Here is a 24,383-nt window from a genome sequence, read left to right on the forward strand (position 1 = left end):
TGGCAAAACTCAAATGCTGGTTTAATCTAACTCCTCCCCACCAAACATGGCTGGAGAAAAACATTTAGTCATGTTGACTGTTTGCTCCTAAATTCAAGACCAGAAGATGAAGTGGGGCTTTATTCTGCCCATCCAGAATCTCTTTATTACTGCCCAGACTTCCCCAGTGGCCCATTGGTTGAGGCTCTGTGTTCCCAATGCAGGGGGCATGGGTTCAGTCCCTGGTTGGGGAAGATCTGCATGTTATGCAGCCAAAAAACAAAACGAAAAGTATCTAAACTTTCCACATTTGGGTTCCCTGGTGACTCAGACAGTAAAGAACCTGCCTCTAATGCGGGAGACCCGGGTTCGATCCCTGGGTTGGGAAGATCCCCTGGAGAAGGGAATGGCAACCCACTCCAGTATTCTTGCCTGGAGAATTCCATAGCCAGAGGAGCCTGTGAGCTACAGTCCATGGGGTTGCAATGAGTTGGACACGACTGAGTGCCTAACACACACCCATGCAGGGACTCGAGCTCTCTGAGTTTTACTTATCGGGGCTTCTCAGGTGGCACTAGTGGTAAAGAACCTGCCAGCCAATGCAGGAGACTCAGGAGATGTGAGTTCCATCCTTGAGTTGGGAAGATCCCCTGGAAGAGGGCATGGCAACCCATTCCAGTATTCCTGCCTGGAGAATCCCATGGACAGAGGAGACTGACGGGCTGCAGTCTGTAGGGTCACACCGAGTTGGACATGACTGAAGCGACTTAGCACTCAGCACTCAGAAACTCTAGTCTGTTACATTTCTACCACTATCAGTGACAATTTTATTCCTTTTTCTGCCCTCAAAACTCAAACACCGCTTTGCCCATGCTTTCTTTTAGCAGATGATCTTGCTTCCTGTTTCACTTCAAAATTAAAAGCCAGTAGAAATGAACATTGGCAAGTTCTTCACCACCACTATCCCTACATATGTACTGTCATGTAAACCTATTCAGGCTACTTTTCTGGGCGATGCTGTACAGCATTTTTCCTGTATAAACTAATCCCTACACTTGTATAAACTAGTCCTGTGTAAACTAGATCCCACATCATTTTATCATCTTTAGCAATTGTCCTATTTGCCATCCTCCTTAAAACTAGACTTTTCCATCTGTGTATTGTGTTTTCTTCTCTCATTTTTTAGCTAATATTTTCAGTTTGTATTTTATTCCTGTATTAGGTCATCCCTAATATGTCACAGTGCTTTGAATATAAGAAACTGAACTTGTATTTTTTTTTTTTTTTGTATATATCACAATAAATAATTGCAAGATTTTGCTTAATTTTCTACCTGGCAGAATTTAACCTTCTTCTATGAAGTTTTTTATTTTATCCAAATAAAAATACCTAATAAAGAAAAACAGACACTTGACAGATCAGTAAATTTTTGTTGAGTGAATAAAGAGATGCAACAATTTTAAATTAACTTAATTTAATTAACTTAATTTTAAAAACCGAGTATTAGTTCAAATTAAAAAGAAACGTTACAATGGAATTCCATTTCCTTATCATGTGTAGCCAAAGGACAAAGAGAGATATTGTTTTTAATAATCCTAGAGGACGTAGAATTTGTGTTCACATAGTTTCATCTATATTAAGGTGTCCCAGAATAGACGATTGATACAAATGCATATGCGTGTGTTTGTGCTTGTGTACACAGGCATACACACAGGCATATATACATACACAATGCTTTAGCCTTTACCAGTGACACAGAAAGAACCTTTGCAAGAAGGGAATTTTTGTTATTGTTAAAGTGACTCTTGTACATTCTGAACTTAGCCTGCATCACAAAAAGAATACATAAATAAATCTCTTTTCCATTTTGGTGGTTATGAGTGTTGGGTGCCTTGGGTTCCTAAATTGAGCACACATAAAACCATAAAAGCAGGATGCAGTGGGAGTGCTGTTAACACCAGCTCATCAGGAAACCCATTTGGGGTCAGAAAGCAGGTTGCTAATGATACCAACCAACAGGAAGAAGGCGGAGATGGCAAGAGGCAGGCAATCATTTAGAAGTAAAATCAATACTTGTACTTGATAGGTGTGGTCCTTTTTGGGTAGTTCTGCAAAGAAATTCTGATGTAGAGTCTTAAAGTGCCAATTCTCTATCACTGTTTAACATTTTTAGGAAGATAGGTTTTGTGAGAAGAATACTTTGTAGACCAAACCTATGCTGAGCAATATTCTTGTTTGTTTAAAGCAAGCAGAAACAACTAACCAGAAACAACTAACCCCAGCAGAATTTGCCAGCCGTTTATCTGATTTTACCATGTTTCTCAAAGGAATTGATCACATCAAAAATCCGTTATTTAAAAATATGCTTTTGGTATTTCCTGGAAGCTCATTTCTTTTATAAATATAAGCAGTAAAGCTTTAATGGGAGAGCAGTTTATCCCCAGATCACTCATATGCTAATTATTTCATGAGCAAGTTATTTAACCATTCTGAGTCTCAGTTTCCTTAGCTCCACTAGTTTGCCAATTTTCTGTAAACATAGAGCAAGTTTGCTAACATCTGTCCAGATGAGAAATGTAAATTTTAGTTATTATCATGAAGTGATTTTTTGAAGTTCTTTCAATTATCTAAATAAATATTAACTATCTGTTGATTGAATGTATACATGAATGAAGAATGAACTAATTATGAAGTAAGAATCAGAAAGGCTGACATCTTAGTGTAATGGCTTGCGAATATTTATAGTTTTGACTAACAATAGAGATAGTAAAGGAAACATAGAAAATTCTAATAATAAGAACTGGAGGAAAATTAAGAGATCTCACAATGTTGCAGTCATATAACATCAGTTACATTTTTATTTTTCAAATGTGTGCTGTATTTCTATATATTTATAATAATGATGTCAAATTTTTATTTTGAAATGATTTTAAAGTTGTAGGAATAGCAAAAATAACCATGATAAGATCATAATAATACTTATTTCATAAAATTTTGGTGAGGATCAAATGCGCTAGTAAATAGAAAGTTTTAAGAACTTTAGAAGAAAATAAACTGGGAGGAAAACTGCTTAAAGCTGATAAATACTGGTTGCTATCATTAAGTTTCAGTTTTGTCACATTAATGATGGTGGTAATAAGAGTGCCTATCTTATAAGATTATTACATGCATAATACTTAGCAACCTGGGGTTTTTCCTGCCTAAGTTAATGACAACCTGTGCTTTATAGATAATAAAACTTACTGTAAGAAACGCCATTTGAGTTTCTATGATTACTTAAATAACATCCCCCTAAAATCAAATTGCCTATGCATAGTTTTTTTTTTTTTGACCTAGAGTTAACACTTATATCAAGGCTTCCCATTTCAGGTTTACCTAGGCTTCCCATCAGTGTCTGTCAATGTGAGGATGAACCTAGTTGATCTTTCCTAAAGTGCATCTGGTAAATTATTTGATATTGGGAAAAGGTTTGCTGGTGGAAGAAACTTCAGTCACCTTATTGTTGTCTAGAAATGTTAATCAAATTTTGGAGGAAAGAAAACAGCCTAGATGTTACTCTCCCATTTTTCAAACTGGAGTCTTTGTGGTTCAGGATAAGGGGCTGCTTGGGGAGGGATACTGATGCAGCTTGGCAGGAATGCTCAGAGCCCCATGATAAATATGGCAGGCCTGCCTGGAGCTCAGATTTAAGGTAAAGACTGAAGTATTAATGAAGAAGTGAAATTTTATATTAAATATGGATATATATGGGATTAAAATACAAATTTTATATGAATTTTAAAGATGAAACATATGACTTCAAGAATATTTATGTTAGTTGACTCTTGTTTTTATAAATCTGAGATCAGTAATTCATTTTGCTCTACTATTAGGAGTATTTCAATCAGCAATTAGGTTACTTGTTTAAAAATACATGCCAGACACTGCTATGCTCTCAATGTAAACAAAGGTGAGCAAGTCTCATTGCAGCATTATTTACCAAATACCTAATTGCCCATTTGGCTCAGTTGATAAAGAATACACCTGCAATGCGGGAGAGCTGGGTTCGATCCCTAAGTTGGGATGATTCCCCTGGAGGAGGGCATGACAACCCTCTCCAGTATTCTTGCCTGGAGAATCCCATGGACAGAGGAGACTGGTGGGCTATAGTCCATGGGGTCGCAAAGACTGACTGACATGGACACGACTGAGTGACTAAGCACACAGCACCTAATTGCCCGTTGATGGATGAATTGATAAAGAAAATGTGGTATCTATACACACACATACACACAATGGACTATTATCCATCCATAAAAAGAAGGGAATTCTGCCATTTGTGTCAACATAGATGGACTTTGTTAACAACGTAGATGGACCTTGTTAACAACGTAGATGGAACTTGTTAACAAAGTCAGAGAAAAACGAATACTGTATGATCACACTTATATGTGGAATCTAAAAAAAACTGAACTCATAGATACAGAAACAGATTGATGGTTGCCAGAGATGGGAATAAGGGTGGGAAGAGGGATTGTTGAAGGTGGTCAAAAGGTATAAACTTCTAGTTATAAAATAAGTCATGGAGATGTAACACATAGCATGGTCTCTATAGTTAACAATACTGTATTATATTTTGCAAGTTGCTGAGAGTAAGTCTCACCATAAGAAAAATTTGTAACTGTCAGGTGATGAGATGAAGAGAGATCTCTAGTCTTTCCCATTCTATTGTTTTCCTCTATTTCTTTGTATTGATCACTGAGGAAGGCTTTCTATCTCTCCTTGCTATTCTTTGGAACTCTGCATTCAGTGGGTATATCTTTCCTTTTATCCTTTGCTTTTCACTTCCCTTCTTTCCACAGCTATTTGTAAGGCCTCCTCAGACATCCATTTTGCTTTTTTTTTTCTTGGGGATGGTCTTAATTTCTGTCTCCTGTACAATCTACCGAACCTCCGTCCATAGTTCATCAGGCACTCTTTCTGTCAGATCTAGGCCCTTAAATCTATATCTCACTTCCACTGTATCGTCATAAGGGATTTGATTTAGGTCATACCTGAATGGTCTAGTGGTTTTCTCCACTTTCTTCAATTTCAGTCTGAATTTGGCAATAAGGAGTTCATGATCTGAGCCACGGTCAGCTCCTGGTCTTGTTTTTGCTGACTGTATAGAGCTTCTCCATCTTTGGCTGCAAAGAACATAATCAGTCTGATTTCAGTGTTGACCATCTAGTGATGTCCATGTGTAGAGTCTTCTCTTGTGTTGTTGAAAGAGGGTGTTTGCTATGACCAGTGCATTATCTTGGCAGAACTCTATTAGCCTTTGCCCTGCTTCATTCTGCACTCCAAGGCCAAATTTGCCTGTTATTCCAGATGTTTCTTGACTTCCTACTTTTGCATTCCAGTTCCCTATAATGAAAAGGAGATCTTTTGGGGGTGTTATTTCCAGAAGGTCTTGTAGGTCTTCACAGAACTGTTCAACTTCAGCTTTTCAGCATTACTGGTCAGGCATAGACTTGGATTACCATGATATTGAATGGTTTGCCTTGGAAATGAACAGAGATCATTCTGTTGTTTTTAAGATTGCATTCAAGTACTGCATTTCAGACTCTTTTGTTGACCATGATGGCTACTCCATTTCTTCTAAGGGATTCCTGTCCACAGTAGTAGATATAATGGTCATCTGAGTTAAATTCACCCATTCCAGTCCATCTTAGTTTGCTGATTCCTAGAATGTTGATGTTCACTCTTGTCATCTCTTGTTTGACCACTTCTAATTTACCTTGATTCATGGACCTAACATTCCAGATTCCTATGCAATATTTCTCTTTACAGCATCAAACCTTGCTTCTACCACCAGTCCCATCCACAACGGGGTGTTGTTTTTTCTTTGGCTCCATCCCTTCATTCTTTCTGGATTTATTTCTCCACTGGTCTCCAATAGCATATTGGGCACCTACCGACCTGGGGACTTCATCTTTCAGTGTCCTATCTTTTTGCCTTTTCATACTGTTCATGGGGTTCTAAAGGCAAGAATACTGAAGTGGTTTGCCATTCCCTTCTCCAGTGGACCACATTCTGTCAGACCTCTCCACCATGACCCTTCCATCTTGGATGGCCCCACACAGCAAGACTAGAGATCTCTTCAAGAAAATTAGAGACACCAAGGGAACATTTCATACAAAGATGGGCTCAATAAAGGACAGAAATGGTATGGACCTAACAGAAGCAGAAGATATTAATAAGAGGTGGCGAGAATACACAGAAGAACTGTACAAAAAAGATCTTCACGACCCAGATAATCTCAATGGTGTGATCACTCACCTAGAGCCAGACATCCTAGAATGTGAACTCAAGTGGGCCTTAGGAAGCAGCACTATGAACAAAGCTAGTGGAGGTGATGGAATTCCAGTTGAGTTATTTCAAATCCTAAAAGATGATGCTGTGAAAGTGCTGCACTCAATATGCCAGCAAATTTGGAAAACTCAGCAGTGGCCACAGGACTGGAAAAGGTCAGTTTTCATTCCAATCCCAAAGAAAGGCAATGCCAAAGAATGCTCAAACTACTGAACAATTGCACATATCTCACACACTAGTAAAGTAACGCTTAAAATTCTCCAAGCCAGGCTTCAGCAATATGTGAACTGTGAACTTCCTGATGTTCAAGCTGGTTTTCAAAAAGGCAGAGGAACCAGAGATCAAATTGCTAACATCCACTGGATCATGGAAAAAGCAAGAGAGTTCCAGAAAAACATCTATTTCTGCTTTATTGACTATGCCAAAGCCTTTGACTGTGTGGATCACAATAAACTGTGGAAAATTCTGAAAGAGATGGGAATACCAGACCACCTGACCTGCTTCTTGAGAAACTTGTATGCAGGTCAGGAAGCAACAGTTAGAACTGGACATGGAACAACAGACTGGTTCCAAATAGGAACAGGAGTATGTCAAGGCTGTATATTGTTACTCTGCTTATTTAACTTATATGCAGAGTACATCATGAGAAACGCTGGGTTGGAGGAAGCACAAGCTGGAATCAAGATTGCCAGGAGAAATATCAATAACCTCAGATATGCAGATGACACCACCCTTATGGCAGAAGGTGAAGAAGAACTGAAAAGCCTCTTGATGAAAGTGAAAGAGGAGAGTGAAAAAGTTGGCTTAAGGCTCAACATTAAAAAAACTAAGATCATGGCATCCGGTCCCATCACTTCACAGGAAATAGATGGGGAGATGGTGGAAACAACGTCAGACTTTATTTTTTGGGGCTCCAAAATCACTGCAGATGGTGATTGCAGCGGTGAAATTAAAAAGACGCTTACTCCTTGGAAAGACAGTTATGACCAACTTAGACAGCATATTGAAAAACAGAGACATTGCTTTGTCAACAAAGGTCCATCTAGTCAAGGCTATGGTTTTTCCAGTGGTCATGCATGGATGTGAGAGTTGGGCTATAAAGAAAGCTGAGTGCTGAATAATTGATGCTTTTGAACTGTGGTGTTATAGAAGACTCTTGAGAGTCCTTTGGACTGCAAGGAGATCCAACCAGTCCATCCTAAAGGGAATTAGTCCTGGGTGTTAATTGGAAGGACTGATATTGAAGCTGAAACTCCAATACTTTGGCCACCTGATGCGAAGAGCTGACTCATTTGAAAAGACCCTGATCCTGGGAAAGATTGAGGGCAGGAAGAGAAGGGGACTACAGAGGATGAAAAGGTTGGATGGCCTCACCGAATTGATGGACATGGGTTTGGGTGAACTCTGGGAGTTGGTGATGGACAGGGAGGCCTGGTGTGCTGCAGTTCATGGGGTCGCAGTGAGTTGGACACTACTGAGCAACTGAACTGAACTGAACTGATGAGGTGAATGTCAGCTAAACTTATTGTGGTGATGATTTTGCAAAATAAACATGTATCAAGTCATTTTACTGTACACTTTGGACTAATACAATGTTATCTGTCAATTATATCCCAGTAAAGCTGGAGTAAAAAGGTGATCAAGATACAAATGGCTCCTGCCTTCAGTGGACTTAAAAGCAAGCAGTGTGGCAGACTTTTTTTAAGTCAAGCTAACAATTTTTGTAATAATTTATGAGGTTCTATCAGTTATGATATTAATGCTGTGTTACTTCAAGTCATTTTCTTGATAAGTACTAAAAACGAGCAGGATTCTCAGAAACAAAGTAGTGTGGCAGGGACAGCCCCATTTAGATAAAATGAGACTATGAGGGTGGGGAGTTGCAGGTTGTTGAGAAGCAAGAGTTAATCTAAGGAGAGCATTTAAGGGGATTCTCTGGACTACATGTAGCACATTATAGTGGAAATGGAGTTAGAGTTAAGTGGATTAATTTGAAAACTTATATTGGAATTAAATAGACCTTCATGAATTGGGTATGGGGAGGAGATGAGAGGAGAAAAATCAAGATGACTTCTATTTTGAATAAATGGTGTTTAAAAGAGAAACAGATGAAGAGAAAAATCAGGGGTTTCTTCAGTTTATGGGCATATTAATTTTCAGATAATTCTTAGACATTTAATTAGGGGTGTACAGTAGGTAGTTGTCTATGTGAATCAGGAGCTTTGAGACAGACATCTTAGCTAGAGATAATATCTTGGCATCTTGAGTAACCCAGCATTAAAATATGCTGCTTGGGTTATTTGAACTTTTGTTCTTAACTTATACAGTGCTATCTTCCTAACATCTTTAAAGCTCTAGACATAAAAAATTAGCAACAGCAAATATAATTCCGTGCAACAAACCTGTAGGGTATACAGAGCTAAATCCCGCAGGATTTTGAAGAAGCACGACGACTCTGCGGATAGCAAGAACTGTAGTAGAAGGTAATGTATGATCATTATGGTATATGGTAATGATCATTATACCATAATGATCATAGAAATAAACTGTTGCAGATATAAAAGTCAGTTTCATAAAGATCAGCCAAATATCAGAGTCATGGAAGTGAATTAAAAAAGATAAATAATAGACAAAGAGGAACAGGACAATACAAAGGAAAGAAGTCCAGGGGCCGTAAACAATAGCTAATACACATTTTCAGAGTCAAGAGATGCTGGGGGTCATCCATAGTTGACAATGCTGCAACAGTTTTCAGACTCTGGAGGGCAATCGTAAAGCCAGAAACGCTGTGCTGGGCCAGGCGCAGGAGAAGAGAGAGTAGGCCCGTGGGCTGGGCAGTGAAGCTTATTCCTGACATAATTATATGTCCTGTGTGCAGGAACCATTTGCGATTCCTGTGGGTCACTTAATGGATCTCATTAAGCTGGCAGGTGTCAAGAAATAGTACCAACCTCTGAGCCACAGGAACATCCTCCTGTCTTTAGTTGCATTAATTTGAGACATAGCACATTTTTATTAGAAGGCCAATTTGAGAGGTGCCATTTCAGAGTAGAGTTACTTGCCCAAGTAAAAATGATGTGCTCAGTGAATGCTCAGTCCTTAGCTAACTCTGCCATCATCCAGGTTCTGACACTCACCTAACCTATTTGCACTTAAAACTATTAAATAGAAATCAGACTTCGAATTTTATTGCCAGGAAACAGCCAAAGATAAGAATGTAGCAATAATCCTGGAAGAGCAGTTCCTTGCTTCTGTCTCTCCCATCTTGTGGAAGCAACCTGCAAAAGCCTCTTCAACAAGAAGCACAGTGGCCATCAGTAGCAGGGGAGCATATCATTTAGCTCGAAGTTGGGAAATTTTGGGCAGTGAAAGGGCACACTACAATATGTTGATGGGTGTCAAAGAGTTGTGGTTGCTGGAGAAGACTCTTTAGAGTCCCTTGGACTGCAAGGAGATCAAACCAGTCAGTCCTAAAGGAAATCAGTCCTGAATTTTCACTGGAAGGACTGATGCTGAAACTGAAGCTCCAGTACTTCGGCCACCTGATGCAAAGAACTGACTCATTGAAATAGACCCTGATGCTGAGAAAGAGTGAAGGCAAAAGAAGAATGGGGTGGCAGAGGATGAGATGGTTGGATGGCATCACCGACTCAACGGACATGAATTTGAGCAAACTCTGGGAGATGTTGAAGGACAGGGAAGCCTGGCACGCTGCAGTCTATGAGGTCACAAAGAGTTGGACACAACTTAGTGACTAATTAACAACTTTAAAATTAGAGCTGTTTGTTCTAAATTACTTAAAATAACACAAATAAAAATTTAAGATGTGTTTATATTGATAATCTAAACATTAAAAATATAACATGCGAAGAATGATTATTCTTCATTTATTCTCATGTACTTTTATCAACTGAAAATTCATTGTCCTCTCTGTCTCTTATACAATTTCACTGGTATTTTTCTGAAGGAAACTTTTTTCAAACATGATTTTATTATTTGATTTGTTCCATTTCTTTCTTGCATCAGTTCCTTTCACCACATTTCAGGGTGCTTCTATTTGCAAGTATTATTTGTTTATATTAATAGCTGTTTCCTAAAATTTCAAGAGATGAAGTATAGGGATGCTCCATTTACTGAATACTATTGTTAAAGATTTCTAAGCGATTATGAAAAACAATCTGAAATTTAAGAATTATTTACTAAAAGTTGTTCTTCAACCAGAATCATAAGGGGTGCTAAGAAAATGCTGATTGCCTTCCAGAAGCATCTGTATTTTTTGATTCAACATCAGCTTTTTCTCCAAAATTTTGTAATAAAGTTATTTTAACCATGTATACATTCTATTTTCAAATCTTGGCACATATGCAAATTTTATTTTGATTCATAGAATATTTCAGTTTGCTTGAACTCAAATGTGAATTGTTTTTACATCACAACCACTGTCCTATAGAAAATCAAGCTAAACTATAGTATAGTTTCTAATATATTATATAAAATCTAACTATTATTGAAAAGTTCTGATTTTATATTTGAAGTATTTGGCATAAAGCAGATAAAATGATGTAAAGCAGACATAATTGAAATGCCTTAAGAATTTTTTTCATTGATAAACTTTTGCTTAATTTTTTGTACATATCCAAAAATACACCTTGATATAGAAAATAAGCAAGATTTATTAAAATTGTCATTTGACCTAAATGAAAAGTCATAGTTCAAATGCATTTTAGGTGCATGTGTTAAATCATTGTCTTTGGGCATGGCCTTAAAATAATTACTAATTTTTGAAATAGATACTCATGTTTCTTTAGGAAAATTATTTTCTAGCTTTCATTTAGTTATGCCCAAGAAAACATGAGAAATGAAAATTCAGCATCAGATCAGATCAGATCAGTCACTCAGTTGTGTCCAACTCTTTGTGACCCCATGAATTGCAGCACACCAGGCCTCCCTGTCCATCACCAACTCCCGGAGTTCACTGAGACTCACGTCCATCGAGTCAGTGATGCCATCCAGCCATCTCATCCTCTGTCGTCCCCTTCTCCTCCTGCCCCCAATCCCTCCCAGCATCAGAGTCTTTTCCAATGAGTCAACTCTTCACATGAGGTGGCCAAAGTACCAGAGTTTCAGCTTTAGCATCATTCCTTCCAAAGAAATCCCAGGGCTGATCTCCTTCAGACTGGACTGGTTGGACCTCCTTGCAGTCCAAGGGACTCTCAAGACTCTTCTCCAACACCACAATTCAAAAGCATCAATTCTTTGGCGCTCAGCCTTCTTCAATTTTAATTAAATATGCAGTCTCAATTTTATTTATTTTTGTCAAAAGGGTTTTATTGCAAAGTTAAAAAAGCTTTTACTAAACACTAAAAGATAAATAATTATAAATTGATGCCACACATGTGGCAAAATCAGTGTAGCACAGTTATTCTGACTAATCTCTATAACCTCGTTATAGGCTTTATAGCAGGCTGATCAGCCTCTTTACCCCCAGATATTTCTTATCAAGCTAAACTGTAGTTTTAAACTAAACTCTTTCCTACTGAGTTTATCAAAGAGTGGCATGGTAGCTCTGTGAATTTTGCAGGCTAAATCATGGACCGGATCATACATGGTGGTACTCTATGGGCAGCAGAGTGGGCATGAGACAGCTTGTCACAAAGACGAAAGAAAAGAAGAGAAGCAGCACCTATCATTCCATCCCACTGAGATGAAGCAGCTTCTAATTGGGAGCCTTCCATTCTTCTCCAATGCCATCATCCCGATTTCCGAGAATATTGTTGTCTTGAGCTTAAGACAGTCATCCCCTTCACTTTCATCTGTTTTTGGTGGTGATGAGTTTGTTTAGCTAGTCCCCCATTCTTCATCCACGTGGTAAGTCTTTATGTGATCTCCCACAACATTCATTTGCTGGAGGGCTGTAAAGTTCTAGTTCAGTTCCTAGTGTTTGGAAGAGCTGCTGCTTTTGGTCCTATCTTGGAGGGTTCAGCTTCTGAGTCCCTTGCTGTTCATGCTTCAACTCTGTTGTCCATCAAGTGCAAAGTGTATTTTTTACATTAGTTTTTATTGGCACATACTTGCCTGCGAGGAGATCCAACCTGTCAATCCTAAAGGAAATCAGTCCTGAATATTCATTGGAAGGACTGAAGCTGAAGCTGAAACTCCAATACTTTGACCACGTGATGCAAAGAGCTGACTCATTGGAAAAGACCCTGAGGCTGAGAAAGATTGAGGGCAAGAGGAGAAGGGGATGATAGAGGATGAGATGGTTGAATGGCATCACCTACTCAATGGACATGAGTTTGAGTAAGCTCCAGGAGCTGGTGACGGACAGGGAAGCCTGGTGTGCTGCAGTCCATGGGGCCGCAAAGAGTTGGACACAACTGAGAGACTGAACTGAGCTGAACTGCCTTACAATGTTGTCTCAGTTTCTGCTGTACAGCAAAATGAATCAGCCATTGTTGTTCAGTTGCTCAGTTGTGTCGGACTCCTTGCAACCCCATGGACTGCAGCACTCCAAGCTTCCCTGTCCTTCACTGTTTTCTGGAGTTTCCTCAAATTCACGTCCATTGAGTCAGTGATACTACCTAACCATCTCATCCTCTGCTGTACAGCAAAAATGAATCAGCCATACATATACATGTATTTCTTCCTTTTTGAGCTTCCATCCCATACAGGTTATCACAGTGCATTAAGGAGAGTTCCCTGTGCTATACAATGAGTTCTCATTATCTATTTTATGAATAAAAGAAAAGTGAAAGTGAAAGTCACTCAGTCTTGTCCAACTCTTTGCGACCCCATGGACTGTACAGTCCATGGAATTCTCCAGGCCAGAATACTGGAGTGGGTAGCCCATCCCTTCTGCAGTGGATCTTCCCAACCCAGGAATCAAACTGGGGTCTCCTGCACTGCAGGCGGGTTCTTTACCAACTGAGCTGTCAGGGAAGTTTTATACATAGTATCAAAATTATGTGGGTGTCAATCCCAGTCTCCCAGTTCCTCCCACCCCTTGTTCACCCCTTGGTATCCATATATTTGTTCTCTATGTCTGTGTCTCTATTTCTGCTTGGCAGATAAGATTATCTATACCATTTTCTGGGTTCATGTATGCATTAATATGTTTTTCTCTTTCTGACTTCACTCTGTATGACACTCTCTAGGTCCATCCACATCTCTGCAAATGACCCATCTAGATAATAAGACTTGGTCATCTAGGTTAGTTTGTTGCATATGAAGTGGCTTTCTTAATGTTGAGCTCTGAGCCCAGCCACCTTCACCTACAATTGGGAAACTTCCTTTTGCTTAGAAAAAGATCCTGGCAAATGCCACAGCTTATTGCTCTATTTGACTGTGAGTTACTGCTTGTCAAATGTTATGTTCCCCAGAAAATACACTTCGAGATGGTGATCACATGCAGGAGATTTATTAGTGAGTGTTTTGGGGATTTAAAGCAGTGGAAAGGATGGGAAAGAAGCAGAGGCAGAAGTTCAGCTGCAATGGAAACTCATTGGAAGCCTCTGCTAACCCTTCTGGGAATTCTGAAGAGGGAATGAGCCTTCTTCGCTCTCCTGAGTTGGAGCAAGATGACTAGGCTTTCATAATCCTGGATTTGTTACTTGCTGATTGAAGGCTGCCCAAGAAGAGACTGTAACTTTGATTAGGCAGCTCTTTTCAGCTGAGGTTATAACCAGAGAGGACTAAGCTGCGGGGCTGTGTGCCAGCAGCATTCCCAGCAGTTGGATACAAACAAAGTCCTTTGTTCCTGAAGGGGCATCTTAGTGGTTCATGGCAACACCTACACTTCCCTTTGAAGAACTAATGGATTTCTGTTATTGGCTTTTGTTTTCAACATGTTTAGAAACAATCTTCAGAAAATCAGAAATCAAAAGTGTCTATGGCCCATGAAAGTTATAATGTATTCCTGAAACCTGGACATGCCTATTTTTAGACTTTCTGTTACATGATATAATGAATACCTTTAATAATTAAGTCACTGTTAGTCATAATTCTATTACTTGCCATCTAAAGTGGTGATACAGACAATCTTATTTATAAAACAGAGGTAGAGAACAAACGTATGAATACCAAGGGAAAAAGGAGGGAAATGGGATGAATTGGGAGATTGGGACTGACATACATATACTGTTGATACTGTGTACAAAATAGATAACTAATGAGAACCTACTGTATAGCAGGGAAATCTTCTCAGTGCTCTGTGGTGACCTAAATGGGAAGGAAAACAAAAAAGAGGGAATATATTTATAGCTAATTCACTTTACTGTACAGTAGAAACTAGCACAGCATTGTAAAGCAACTATATGCCAATAAAATGTTTTAAAAAATACTTCTATGAGTTTAAAACTTTTAAAAATTTCATTTTATATATATGTCTGTGTATCTGTCTGCATTAAGATATGAATGCAAATAAACCAAAATGACCATGAGCAGAAAAAAGTGTCTCTAACAAAATATAATAAAAGTGTTATAGCCAAGCACTTCAATGACAAATTAATCAATCAAAAAATATCAACTGCTAACTTTTGATAAGAGGGTTAGGGAAAGCCTTTCCTGAGGAGATGATGTTTAGACTGAAACCTGAATCATATGATGGAGTCAGCCCAGTGGGGATGTGGGAAGAGCATTTCTGGCAGAAAGAACAAAAGTCCTAACGCAGAGATGATTTTGTAGGCTGGCCTATGCATTTTTCTGTGGTGGAATCAGTGTCTTGATAGCATGGCTAGGAACTCTAAAGTTTGGGCATAAAAGAGATATTTGAAGGTACTGGGTAGAGACTTTTTGATAATTTTCAATTAAACCAGGCCTTTGGTAAAAGCCAAAGTGAGAACATAATAGTAACATGGGGACAGAGCAGTGAAGGGCGCAGTGGAGGGTGCAGTGTGCATTCTGGGACAGAATTTGGCTTCCCAGCTGTGGCTTGAGAATCTTAAGGTGCTCCAATGATAAGGTTTTTTTTTAATTTTTATTTTATTAAGACATAAAGCTCTTTTCATCCTGCCTAGGGATTTTTGGTTTATTCTTTTTTAATTTTCTGTGCACTAACATGTTAATATTGATCAAGAACATTTTAAATGTGATAGAGAAGGGGAACAAGAGAAATTATCAAATAAATAATGATGACTTAGGGAGAAGGAAATTTTTCAAAAGGTTGTCTACAGTTGCTAGAAGGAAAACTGATTTTATGTTGAGAACAAACTTGCCTACAAGGATGTGTGTGTGTGTGTGTGTGTGTGTGTGTGTCTGTGTGTCTGTGTATGTTTGTATAATATATTCAAGGAGGTAAACATAACTTTATTGCATCATAAAACTGGATTAAATAACAGGAGCATAACAACAGAAGGCTATATCTTTCTTTTATGAATAAACCTGGTAGAAGTGGAGGTGAGTTAGTACTGTATGTCAAGAAATTTCTCGAAAATTTTCAGTAAAGTTGCTAGAAGTTGTTGGAAAACCTTTATAAAGATTCTTCTCTTTTTCACCTACATGTAGAAAAAAGAAAAACTACTGAAAGAAATAAAGTAATATTTTATAGACCAAGATTCAAAAAAAGAAGGACTTAAGAGTAATGGAAAACTTTCAGACATTAATTTGTGACTATGCAGCATCAGTGATGCCAACTTGCAGATGTATTTGCTAAACTGCTGCCAGTAATCACTGAGAAATTACAGAAAATGGGAAAGATAGTAGTGTCAGCCAGGGTTCATAGCGGGAGACAGAAATACTGTAAATAAGCAAAGATTTAATTCGGTAAATTGGGTGCATTGGAAAGCCTGGAGAAGTGGACTCTAGTCTGGGCTTCTTGGAATGGCTCCCAGACACAAGAGAGCTGAATCACCAGGGGAGCTCCAACCCCTGAGATTATCCTAGAAAACCTGAACTTCCAGAGTACATGATGTAACCAAGATTTGAAAATCACAGAGCTGGAACTGTGTGCTCTTTATTACCATCATTGCTACTTCATCAGGCTGGTGACTGGAAACCACTGGCCTGGTGGCTTGGCCCTGGAGACCAGTAATGCCTCTGCTTCAGATGCTCCCCTCACCCAGGAATCTGGTACATGGCATGAATTTTCACTGCTTCAGAAGAAAATTTCAGGTCTTCTTAAGACCAGGCCTGCCAACTGAGAGGTGATAGAAGATTACCACCCTTGCTTTTGCCTTACAAATCTCCCATGATTGCATCTGCATGGCAGGACCATATTGGAATCCAGAATACCAGCTGCAAAAGCTTCTGGGAATAGTATGTGTGTCTTTCAAGTCTCCTCAGTATCAGTTCAGTTCAGTTCAGTCGCTCAGTTGTGTCTGACTCTTTGCGACCCCATGAATCGCAGCACACCAGGCCTCCCTGTCCATCAACAACTCCCGGAGTTCACTCAGACTCACGTCCATCGAGTCGGTGATGCCATCCAGCCATCTCATCCTCTTTTGTCCCCTTCTCCTCCTGCCCCCAATCCCTCCCAGCATCAAAGTCTTTTCCAATGAGTCAACTCTTTGCATGAGGTGGCCAAAGTATTGGAGTTTCGGCTTTAGCATCATTCCTTCCAAAGAAATCCCAGGGCTGATCTCCTTTAGAATGGACTGGTTGGATCTCCTTGCAGTCCAAGGGACTCTCAAGAGTCTTCTCCAACACCACAGTTCAAAAGCATCAATTCTTCAGTGCTCAGCTTTCTTCACAGTCCAACTCTCACATCCATACATGACCACAGGAAAAACCATAGCCTTGACTAGATGGACCTCTGTTGGCAAAGTAATGTCTCTGCTTTTGAATATGCTATCTAGGTTGGTCATAACTTTTCTTCCAAGGAGTAAGCATCTTTTAATTTCATGGCTGCAGTCACCATCTGTAGTGATTTTGGAGCCCCCCAAAATAAAGTCTGACACTGTTTCCACTGTTCCCCCATCTATTTCCCATGAAGTGATGGTCTTCATTTTCTCTTCAGTATAGGAAGGCATGATTCATGGGGTTAAGTGGAAGTTCAGTGAGCCAAACTACCATGTTCCATACAACCGTAGATAGGCAAACATTCTTATTTCTCTAGAAGGAAGAAAAAATGCATAAGAGATATCTGCTGAACTTGACATTGGCCCTAGCATTAGTTAGAAAAGAAAACCTGTGAGCCATTGAGAAAGGATGTAGTGATCATTGAGAATAGGGGTTTCATTAAAAATAAATCACAGCAAATAGCTTATTAAAGTGGTAGGTAATGGAACTGTATGGCTATGATGTATCTGGATTTTAACAAAGCTTTTGTCCCAGACTTTTATATCGTGGGACAAAATTGTGATATGTGGTCAAGATGGTAGTATAACTGATTTGTAATTAATAGAAAGATTAAAAATTGCTAATTAGTAGATATTATACCTATCCAATTATAACACATAAATATAAAAAAGAGTGATATATCTCTATATATTTTATCCTACCCTACATCACACAATGACTCTAGCAAGGATATTATTAAGCTCACTTTGCTCACTGCATGACAGGCTAATAAAATTGGGAGATGAGGTGTTGAGGCAAGGAATAGCGATTTTGTTCAGAAAGCCAGCAGACCGAGAAGATGGCAGACTAGTGTCTCAAAATAAATAACTGTCTTGTCAGGGGTCTGGATGCCAGTTTCTTAAATAGAATGGAAAGGTGGAGGAGGTTAGGAAGTAAAGTAAAAGGCCTAAAGTCTTTTAAATATCTCCTGGAATAGCCTGCCTTGGGAGGGGATGTGTTCATTTCTTTGTCCTGTGGCCATTCACAGGTCAGAAATGGGTCAGCTATTCCTAGACACTTTGGTTTAACCTTCAGGCAGAGGGGCAGGGTTCCCTGAGGCAGGCCATTATGTATAGGTATTATCTTTTTAGTAAATAAAAGCAATGGGAAGCAAAGGTTAAAGTACAAGAAACAGATTCAACATGGAGGCAGATTTTGTTCCTCCAAGTAACGAAGACATTGACTTGAAAAATAATAATAGTAATTGTTTATCGAGTGCACACATTAGGCGAGGTACTGTAGATACATCACCATCTCATTTACTCCTTATAATCTTGTCAGATTGTTATTACCTCCATTTTTAAGTATGAGGACATTGATTTCAGAAACTGTAAGTAGCTTGCTCATACTTCACATCTATTAAGCGGCAGTGCTGATTCAGACCTAGAATTGTTTCAAAAAGAGGTACCAGAGGGAGAGAGAACTTTACAACACTTCTAGGAGAAACTGGCCAGAACCTGCCCGGATCCCCAGAAGGTGACATTTTCTCAGTTATCCCACATGGGCCTATGGTGTTGCAGGATCTGTTCAGTATCTCAGGGACTCAAACGCACATTGATGAGCTTCACTAAAGGCTCACACTTAAAACCAGATGCCAATTTTTTAAATTACAAGAAATTCAAAGTAGTCAAGCTAATCAAATATGGGTGGATTTCTTGCATGCAGGAGTCTGAAGGAGAGCCCGATGAGCAGAATTTTAACTGCAGAAGATAGAATCAGCCTAAGGAGACACAGACTAGATTGCTAACTGGCCTAGGTCTATGACTTCCACAGTGGGGATGTCCACCTGGCTGACTGGATGCCTGGACCAACATTAGTCAGTCAGTGTTAGTCACTCAGTCATGTCTGACTGTTTGCGACCCCATGGACTATAGCCCGCTAGGGTCTTCTGTCCTTGGGATTCTCCAGGCAAGAATACTGGAGTGGCTTGCCCTTTCCTTCTCCAGGGGATCTTCCCAATCCAGAGGTCAAACCCCAGTCTCCTGCACTGGAGGAGGATTCTGCACCACAGGCAGAATCTGTACCATCTGAGCCACCAGAGCCCTACCTCAGAAGGCATTTATTTTGCCAGGCAGTACCAGAATTTGCCTCTCTTACTCCTTCCCTGGAATGTTAGGTCCATGAATCAAGGCAAATTGGAAGTGGTCAAACAGGAGATGACAAGAGTGAATGTCGACATTTTAGCAATCAGCGAACTGAAATGGACTGGAATGGGTGAGTTTAACTCAGATGACCATTATATCTACTACTGTGGGCAGGAATCCCTTAGAAGAAATGGAATAGCCATCAGAGTCAACAGAAGAGTCCGAAATGCAGTACTTGGCTGCAATCTCAAAAACAACAGAATGATCTCTGTTCATTTCCAAGGCAAATCATTCAATATCACAGTAATCCAAGCCTATGTCCCAACCAGTAACGCTGAAGAAGCGATGGAGAAGCTCTATACAGTAATCAAAAACGAGACCAGGAGCTGACTGTGGCTCAGATCATGAACTCTTTATTGCCAAATTCAGACTTAAATTGAAGAAAGTAGGGAAAACCACTAGACCATTCAGGTATGGCCTAAATCAAATCCCTTATGATGATACAGTGGACATGAGAAATAGATTTAAGGGATGAGATCTGATAGACAAGAGTGCCTGGTGAACTATGGATGGAGGTTCATGACATTGTACAGGAGACAGGGATCAAGACCATCCCCAAGAAAAAGAAATGCAAAAAAGCAAAATGGCTGTCTGAGGAGGCCTTACAAATAGCTGTGAAAAGAAGAGAAGTGAAAAGCAAAGGAGAAAAGGAAAGAAATAAGCATCTGAATGCAGAGTTCCAAAGAATAGCAAAGAGAGACAAGAAAGCCTTCCTCAGCGATCAATGCAGAGAAACAGAGGAAAACAACAGAATGGGAAAGACTAGAGATCTCTTCAAGAAAATTAAAGATACCAGGGGAACATTTCATGCAAAGATGGGATCAATAAAGGACAGAAATGGTATGGACCTAACAGAAGCAGAAGATATTAAGAAGAGGTGGCAAGAATACACAGAAGAACTGTACAAAAAAGATCTTCAGGACACAGACAATCACAATGCTGTGATCACTCATCTAGAGCCAGACATCCTGGAATGTGAATTCAAGTGGGCCTTAGAAAGCATCACTACAAACAAAACTAGTGGAGGTGATGGAATTCCAGTTGAGCTATTTCAAATCCTGAAAGATGATGCTGCGAAAGTGCTGCACTCATTATGCCAGCAAATTTAGAAAACTCAGCAGTGGCCACAGGACTGGAAAAAGTCAGTTTTCATTTCAATCCCAAAGAAAGGCAATGCCAAAGAATGCTCAAATTACTGCACAATTGCACTCATCTCACATGCTAGTAAAGTAATGCTCAGAATTCTCCAAGCCAGGCTTCAGCAATACATGAACTATGAACTTCCAGATGTTCAAGCTGGTTTTCAAAAAGGCAGAGGAACCAGAGATAAATTGCCAACATCCACTGGATCATGGAAAAAGCAAGAGAGTTCCAGAAAAACATCTATTTCTGCTTTATTGGTTATGCCAAAGCCTTTGACTGTGTGGATCACAATAAACTGTGGAAAATTCTAAAGAGATGGGAATACAAGACCACCTGACCTGCCTCTTGAGAAACCTGTATGCAGGTCAGGAAGCAACAGTTAGAACTGGACATGGAACAACAGACTGGTTCCAAATAGGAACAGGAGTACATCAAGGCTGTATATTGTTACCCTGCTTATTTAACTTCTATGCAGAGTACATCATGAGAAACACTGGGCTGGAAGAAGCACAAGCTGGAATCAAGATTTCCAGGAGAAATATCAACAACATCAGATATGCAGATGACACCACCCTTATGGCAGAAAGTGAAGAGGAACTAAAAAGCCACTTGATGAAAGTGAAAGAGGAGAGTGAAAAAGTTGGCTTAAAGCTCAACATTCAGAAAACTATGATCATGGCATCTGGGCACATCACTGCATGATAAATAGATGGGGAAACAGTGGAAACAGTGTCAGACTTTATTTTTCTGGGCTCCAAAATCACTGCAGATGGTGATTGCAGCCATAAAATTAAAAGACGCTTACTCCTTGGAAGGAAAATTATGACCAACCTAGACAGCATATTCAAAAGCAGAGACATTACTTTGCCAACAGAGGTCCGTCTAGTCAAGGCTATGGTTTTTCCTGTGGTCATGTATGGATGTGAGAGTTGGACTGTGAAGAAAGCTGAGCACTGAAGAATTGATGCTTTTGAACTGTGGTGTTGGAGAAGACTCTTGAGAGTCCCTTGGACTGCAAGGAGGTCCAACCAGTCCATCCTAAAGGGGACCAGTCCTGGGTGTTCATTGGTAGGACTGATGTTGAAGCTGAAACGCCAGTACTTTGGCCACCTCATGCAAAGAGTTGACTCATTGGAAAAGACCCTGATCCTGGGAGGGATTGCAGGCAGAAGGAGAAGGGGACAACAGAGGATGAGATGGCTGGATGGCATCACTGACTCAATGGACATGAGTTTGAATAAACTCCAGGTGTTGGTGATGGACAGGGAGGCCTGACATGCTACGATTCATGGGGTTGCAAAGAGTCGGACACGGCTGAGGGACTGAACTGAACTGAACTGAACTCCTTCCTAGGCTGACATAACTAATTGCTATTCTTTCTTTAGATATTTTAATTACTTGACCTTAGTTATTTTGACTTTAAATTTAGTCTTTCTCTTTAAGGTGACTGTTCTGATCAGTTTCCTGCTGATACAATTTCTTATCTGCAGGAAGCAATTTCACTTCCTCTATTTCCAGACTCATTGTTACCCTTATACACTACATATAAGATGAAGACCCATTTGACTCTTTCCTTTCCTTGTGCTGCCATTGGTAGGTTAACAAGAACAAACACAAGAATAGAAGTACCAGTGCTAAAGACAGAGTCAAATAGCAGCATAAGATTAAAAAAAAAAAGTGTTTCTAATTAGCATAGGTTCACTGTGAATCAATAGTGTGTGAGGCATTTATCAAAGGAGCTAGGACAGACTCAGCTGTATTAACTGTCAACAGAATGAATGTATGAAGGAGTTAGCCTTTCTCTACTCTTCACTGATATGACATGCTTAGAGGAACAACATCACTTTCAGAGATCGACAGACTGGAATATATTCGGCGGAAACTGACCAGATGGCAGTAGGACTTGAAATCACACTCTGACAAATGGAGTAGGACATTGGTGATATTTAGCTCAAGAAAGAAAATACTTGGCAGGTGGGAGGGGGTGGGGGCAGGAAGGAAAGCTAAGAGTTATTGAGTGCTTACTGAGTGCTTATAGATTAGGCCAGAGATTGAGTAGGGTCTTTAGTAGATTTCAGTCATTATAGGTCTGTCATGATGAAAAGTCCTGGAGGAGGGCACAGCAACCCACTCCAGTATTCTTGCCTGGAGAATGCCATGGACAGAGGAGCCTGGTGAGCTATAGTCCATAGGGTCTCAAAGAGTTGGGAACAGCTGAGCCACTAAGCACAACACAGCACAGCATGATAAAAAGGGAGGACTTTATTTTGAGTTGCCTTGGAAGGCAAGGCTGAACGTAGTTAATAGAAATCACGGAGACAATTCTGTTCATTAGAATGATGACATTTCTAACCCTTGAAGTTGTCCAACGACAGAATGGGCTGCCTTTTTGTCAAGGAGCCCAGGTTTTTGAAGCTGCTCAAGCAGAGACTGGTCAAAATTTGATGAAGATATTTTGGAGAGGAATAAGTATAAATGCAGGCATGGATCAGATGAACTCTAAGGCTGTGTCCAAAATTATCTTGTAAGTCTGTCATCCTGCAACACAGGAATTATTTTCTTTATCTTTTAGTGTAGAGACTGGAGCTCTACATGGTTAATGTCACTTCCAATACAATAGATCAGTAGGATACTGGTTACTGCCTTCCTTCTGGCAAATAAGAGAAAATCTAGTACAATCCAAATTTGCCGGGATGGAAAAACTTTGTAAGTGGTCTAATTAGATGTAATAGCAAGAAGAGACTCACTTCCTCATTGACCCCTAGACCCATATACTTTGAGTATGGCAGAAACATAAAACATGGTAAATTATTCTCAAATGGTTTGAAAGCTTCAATGTTAGTAGCATTCATTTCTGTCTTTGTATTTAAATGAAGTTATTTATGCTTCTGAAATTCTCTCTGATTACATTCTGTATTTCAAGCTCTGTTATCATTAATGAGTGCACTTGGAACATCAGCCCACCTGTGCATTCAAGGCAATTAGCATCATGCCTTAAAAACTGGTTCCTGTGAATGGGGAAAGAATGAATGTCTACTTAAAATAATCAAAGAACAATAAAGTTTTATAGCTAAATATCACATATTAATAGATGAGAAATTCAAGCCACTGGAGATTAAATGACTTGCCACAGTCACGTGGCTAGTGAGAAAGTTGAGGACTTTTCTTTCTTCTTTTATCCTCCACTCATTGATGCAATTACATGCTGTTTTCTTGGCAAGAAGCCCTTTTTATTTTCCTAGCAAGTAGAAGGTTTCTATACTAGTCACTCTTATGTCTTTATTTACAGTTGATTGACATGTGCCTTGAGAAGCAGGTATTTGAGTAGGGTTCCAAACTGATATTTTCCTTATCCATACCCTTAGCTCAGTAGGTAGGAACTGTAAGGGCTCCTTTGTTCTTAATTCCGGATTGCTCTTGGGTCTCTGCAGCGCTGCGTATGATGCTGTTCTTGACAGAAATGTGGCCATTAAGAAGCTCAGCAGACCCTTTCAGAACCAAACGCATGCCAAGAGAGCCTACCGGGAGCTGGTCCTCATGAAGTGTGTGAATCATAAAAACGTGAGTTGGTATTTTAAACTGCTGGTGGTGGGAGGTGGTGAGATTGGGAAAAGAAGATCAGTATGCCAACTTGAGTGGGAAAAGCTTTCTTTACTTGGCAATTTTTGCCTCTTAAGATTGTTTATCCTGCCCATATGCTACATTTGCTTTCATTGTCCTCATGGTAGCTTTCTGCTTAAAAATCATCTGAAAACCATATGGCATGGAGGGACTGAATTGGATAGATATTTCCCTGTTAAGAAATTAACCGTTGGATGCGTGAAACAGGGCACTCAAAGCCAGTGCGCGGGGAAAACACAGAGGGATGGGATGGGGAGGGTGGTGGGAGGGGCTTCGGAATAGGGGACACATGTACACCAGTGGCTGATTCATGTCAGTGTATGGCAAAACCCACAGTATTGTAAAGTAATTAGCCTCCAATTAAAATAATTAATTTAAAAAATTAACCAT

The 24,383-nt window shown here is 39.7% G+C and overlaps 1 protein-coding gene across 50 annotated transcripts in view; it reads left to right on the forward strand.

Annotated features, from left to right (window-relative positions):
• MAPK10 (mitogen-activated protein kinase 10) overlaps positions 1 to 24,383 on the forward strand; it is a 373,060-nt gene that overhangs the window by 239,219 nt on the left and 109,458 nt on the right. For all 50 annotated transcript variants that reach the window (XR_015165198.1, XR_015165197.1, XR_015165199.1 and 47 more), the window contains one exon: positions 23,804 to 23,933. Coding sequence is in view for 47 of the 50 variants with exons in the window: in XM_086404959.1 (XP_086261085.1) it covers positions 23,804 to 23,933 (130 nt within the window). In the remaining 3 variants the exon portion in view is untranslated. The remainder of the gene's footprint in view (positions 1 to 23,803; positions 23,934 to 24,383) is intronic.

The sequence above is a fragment of the Bos grunniens genome, chromosome 6 (genome assembly GCF_055505025.1).
Source record: "Bos grunniens cultivar Pamir isolate PY7600 chromosome 6, Bosgru_T2T1.0, whole genome shotgun sequence".
Lineage (NCBI taxonomy): Eukaryota > Metazoa > Chordata > Mammalia > Artiodactyla > Bovidae > Bos > Bos grunniens.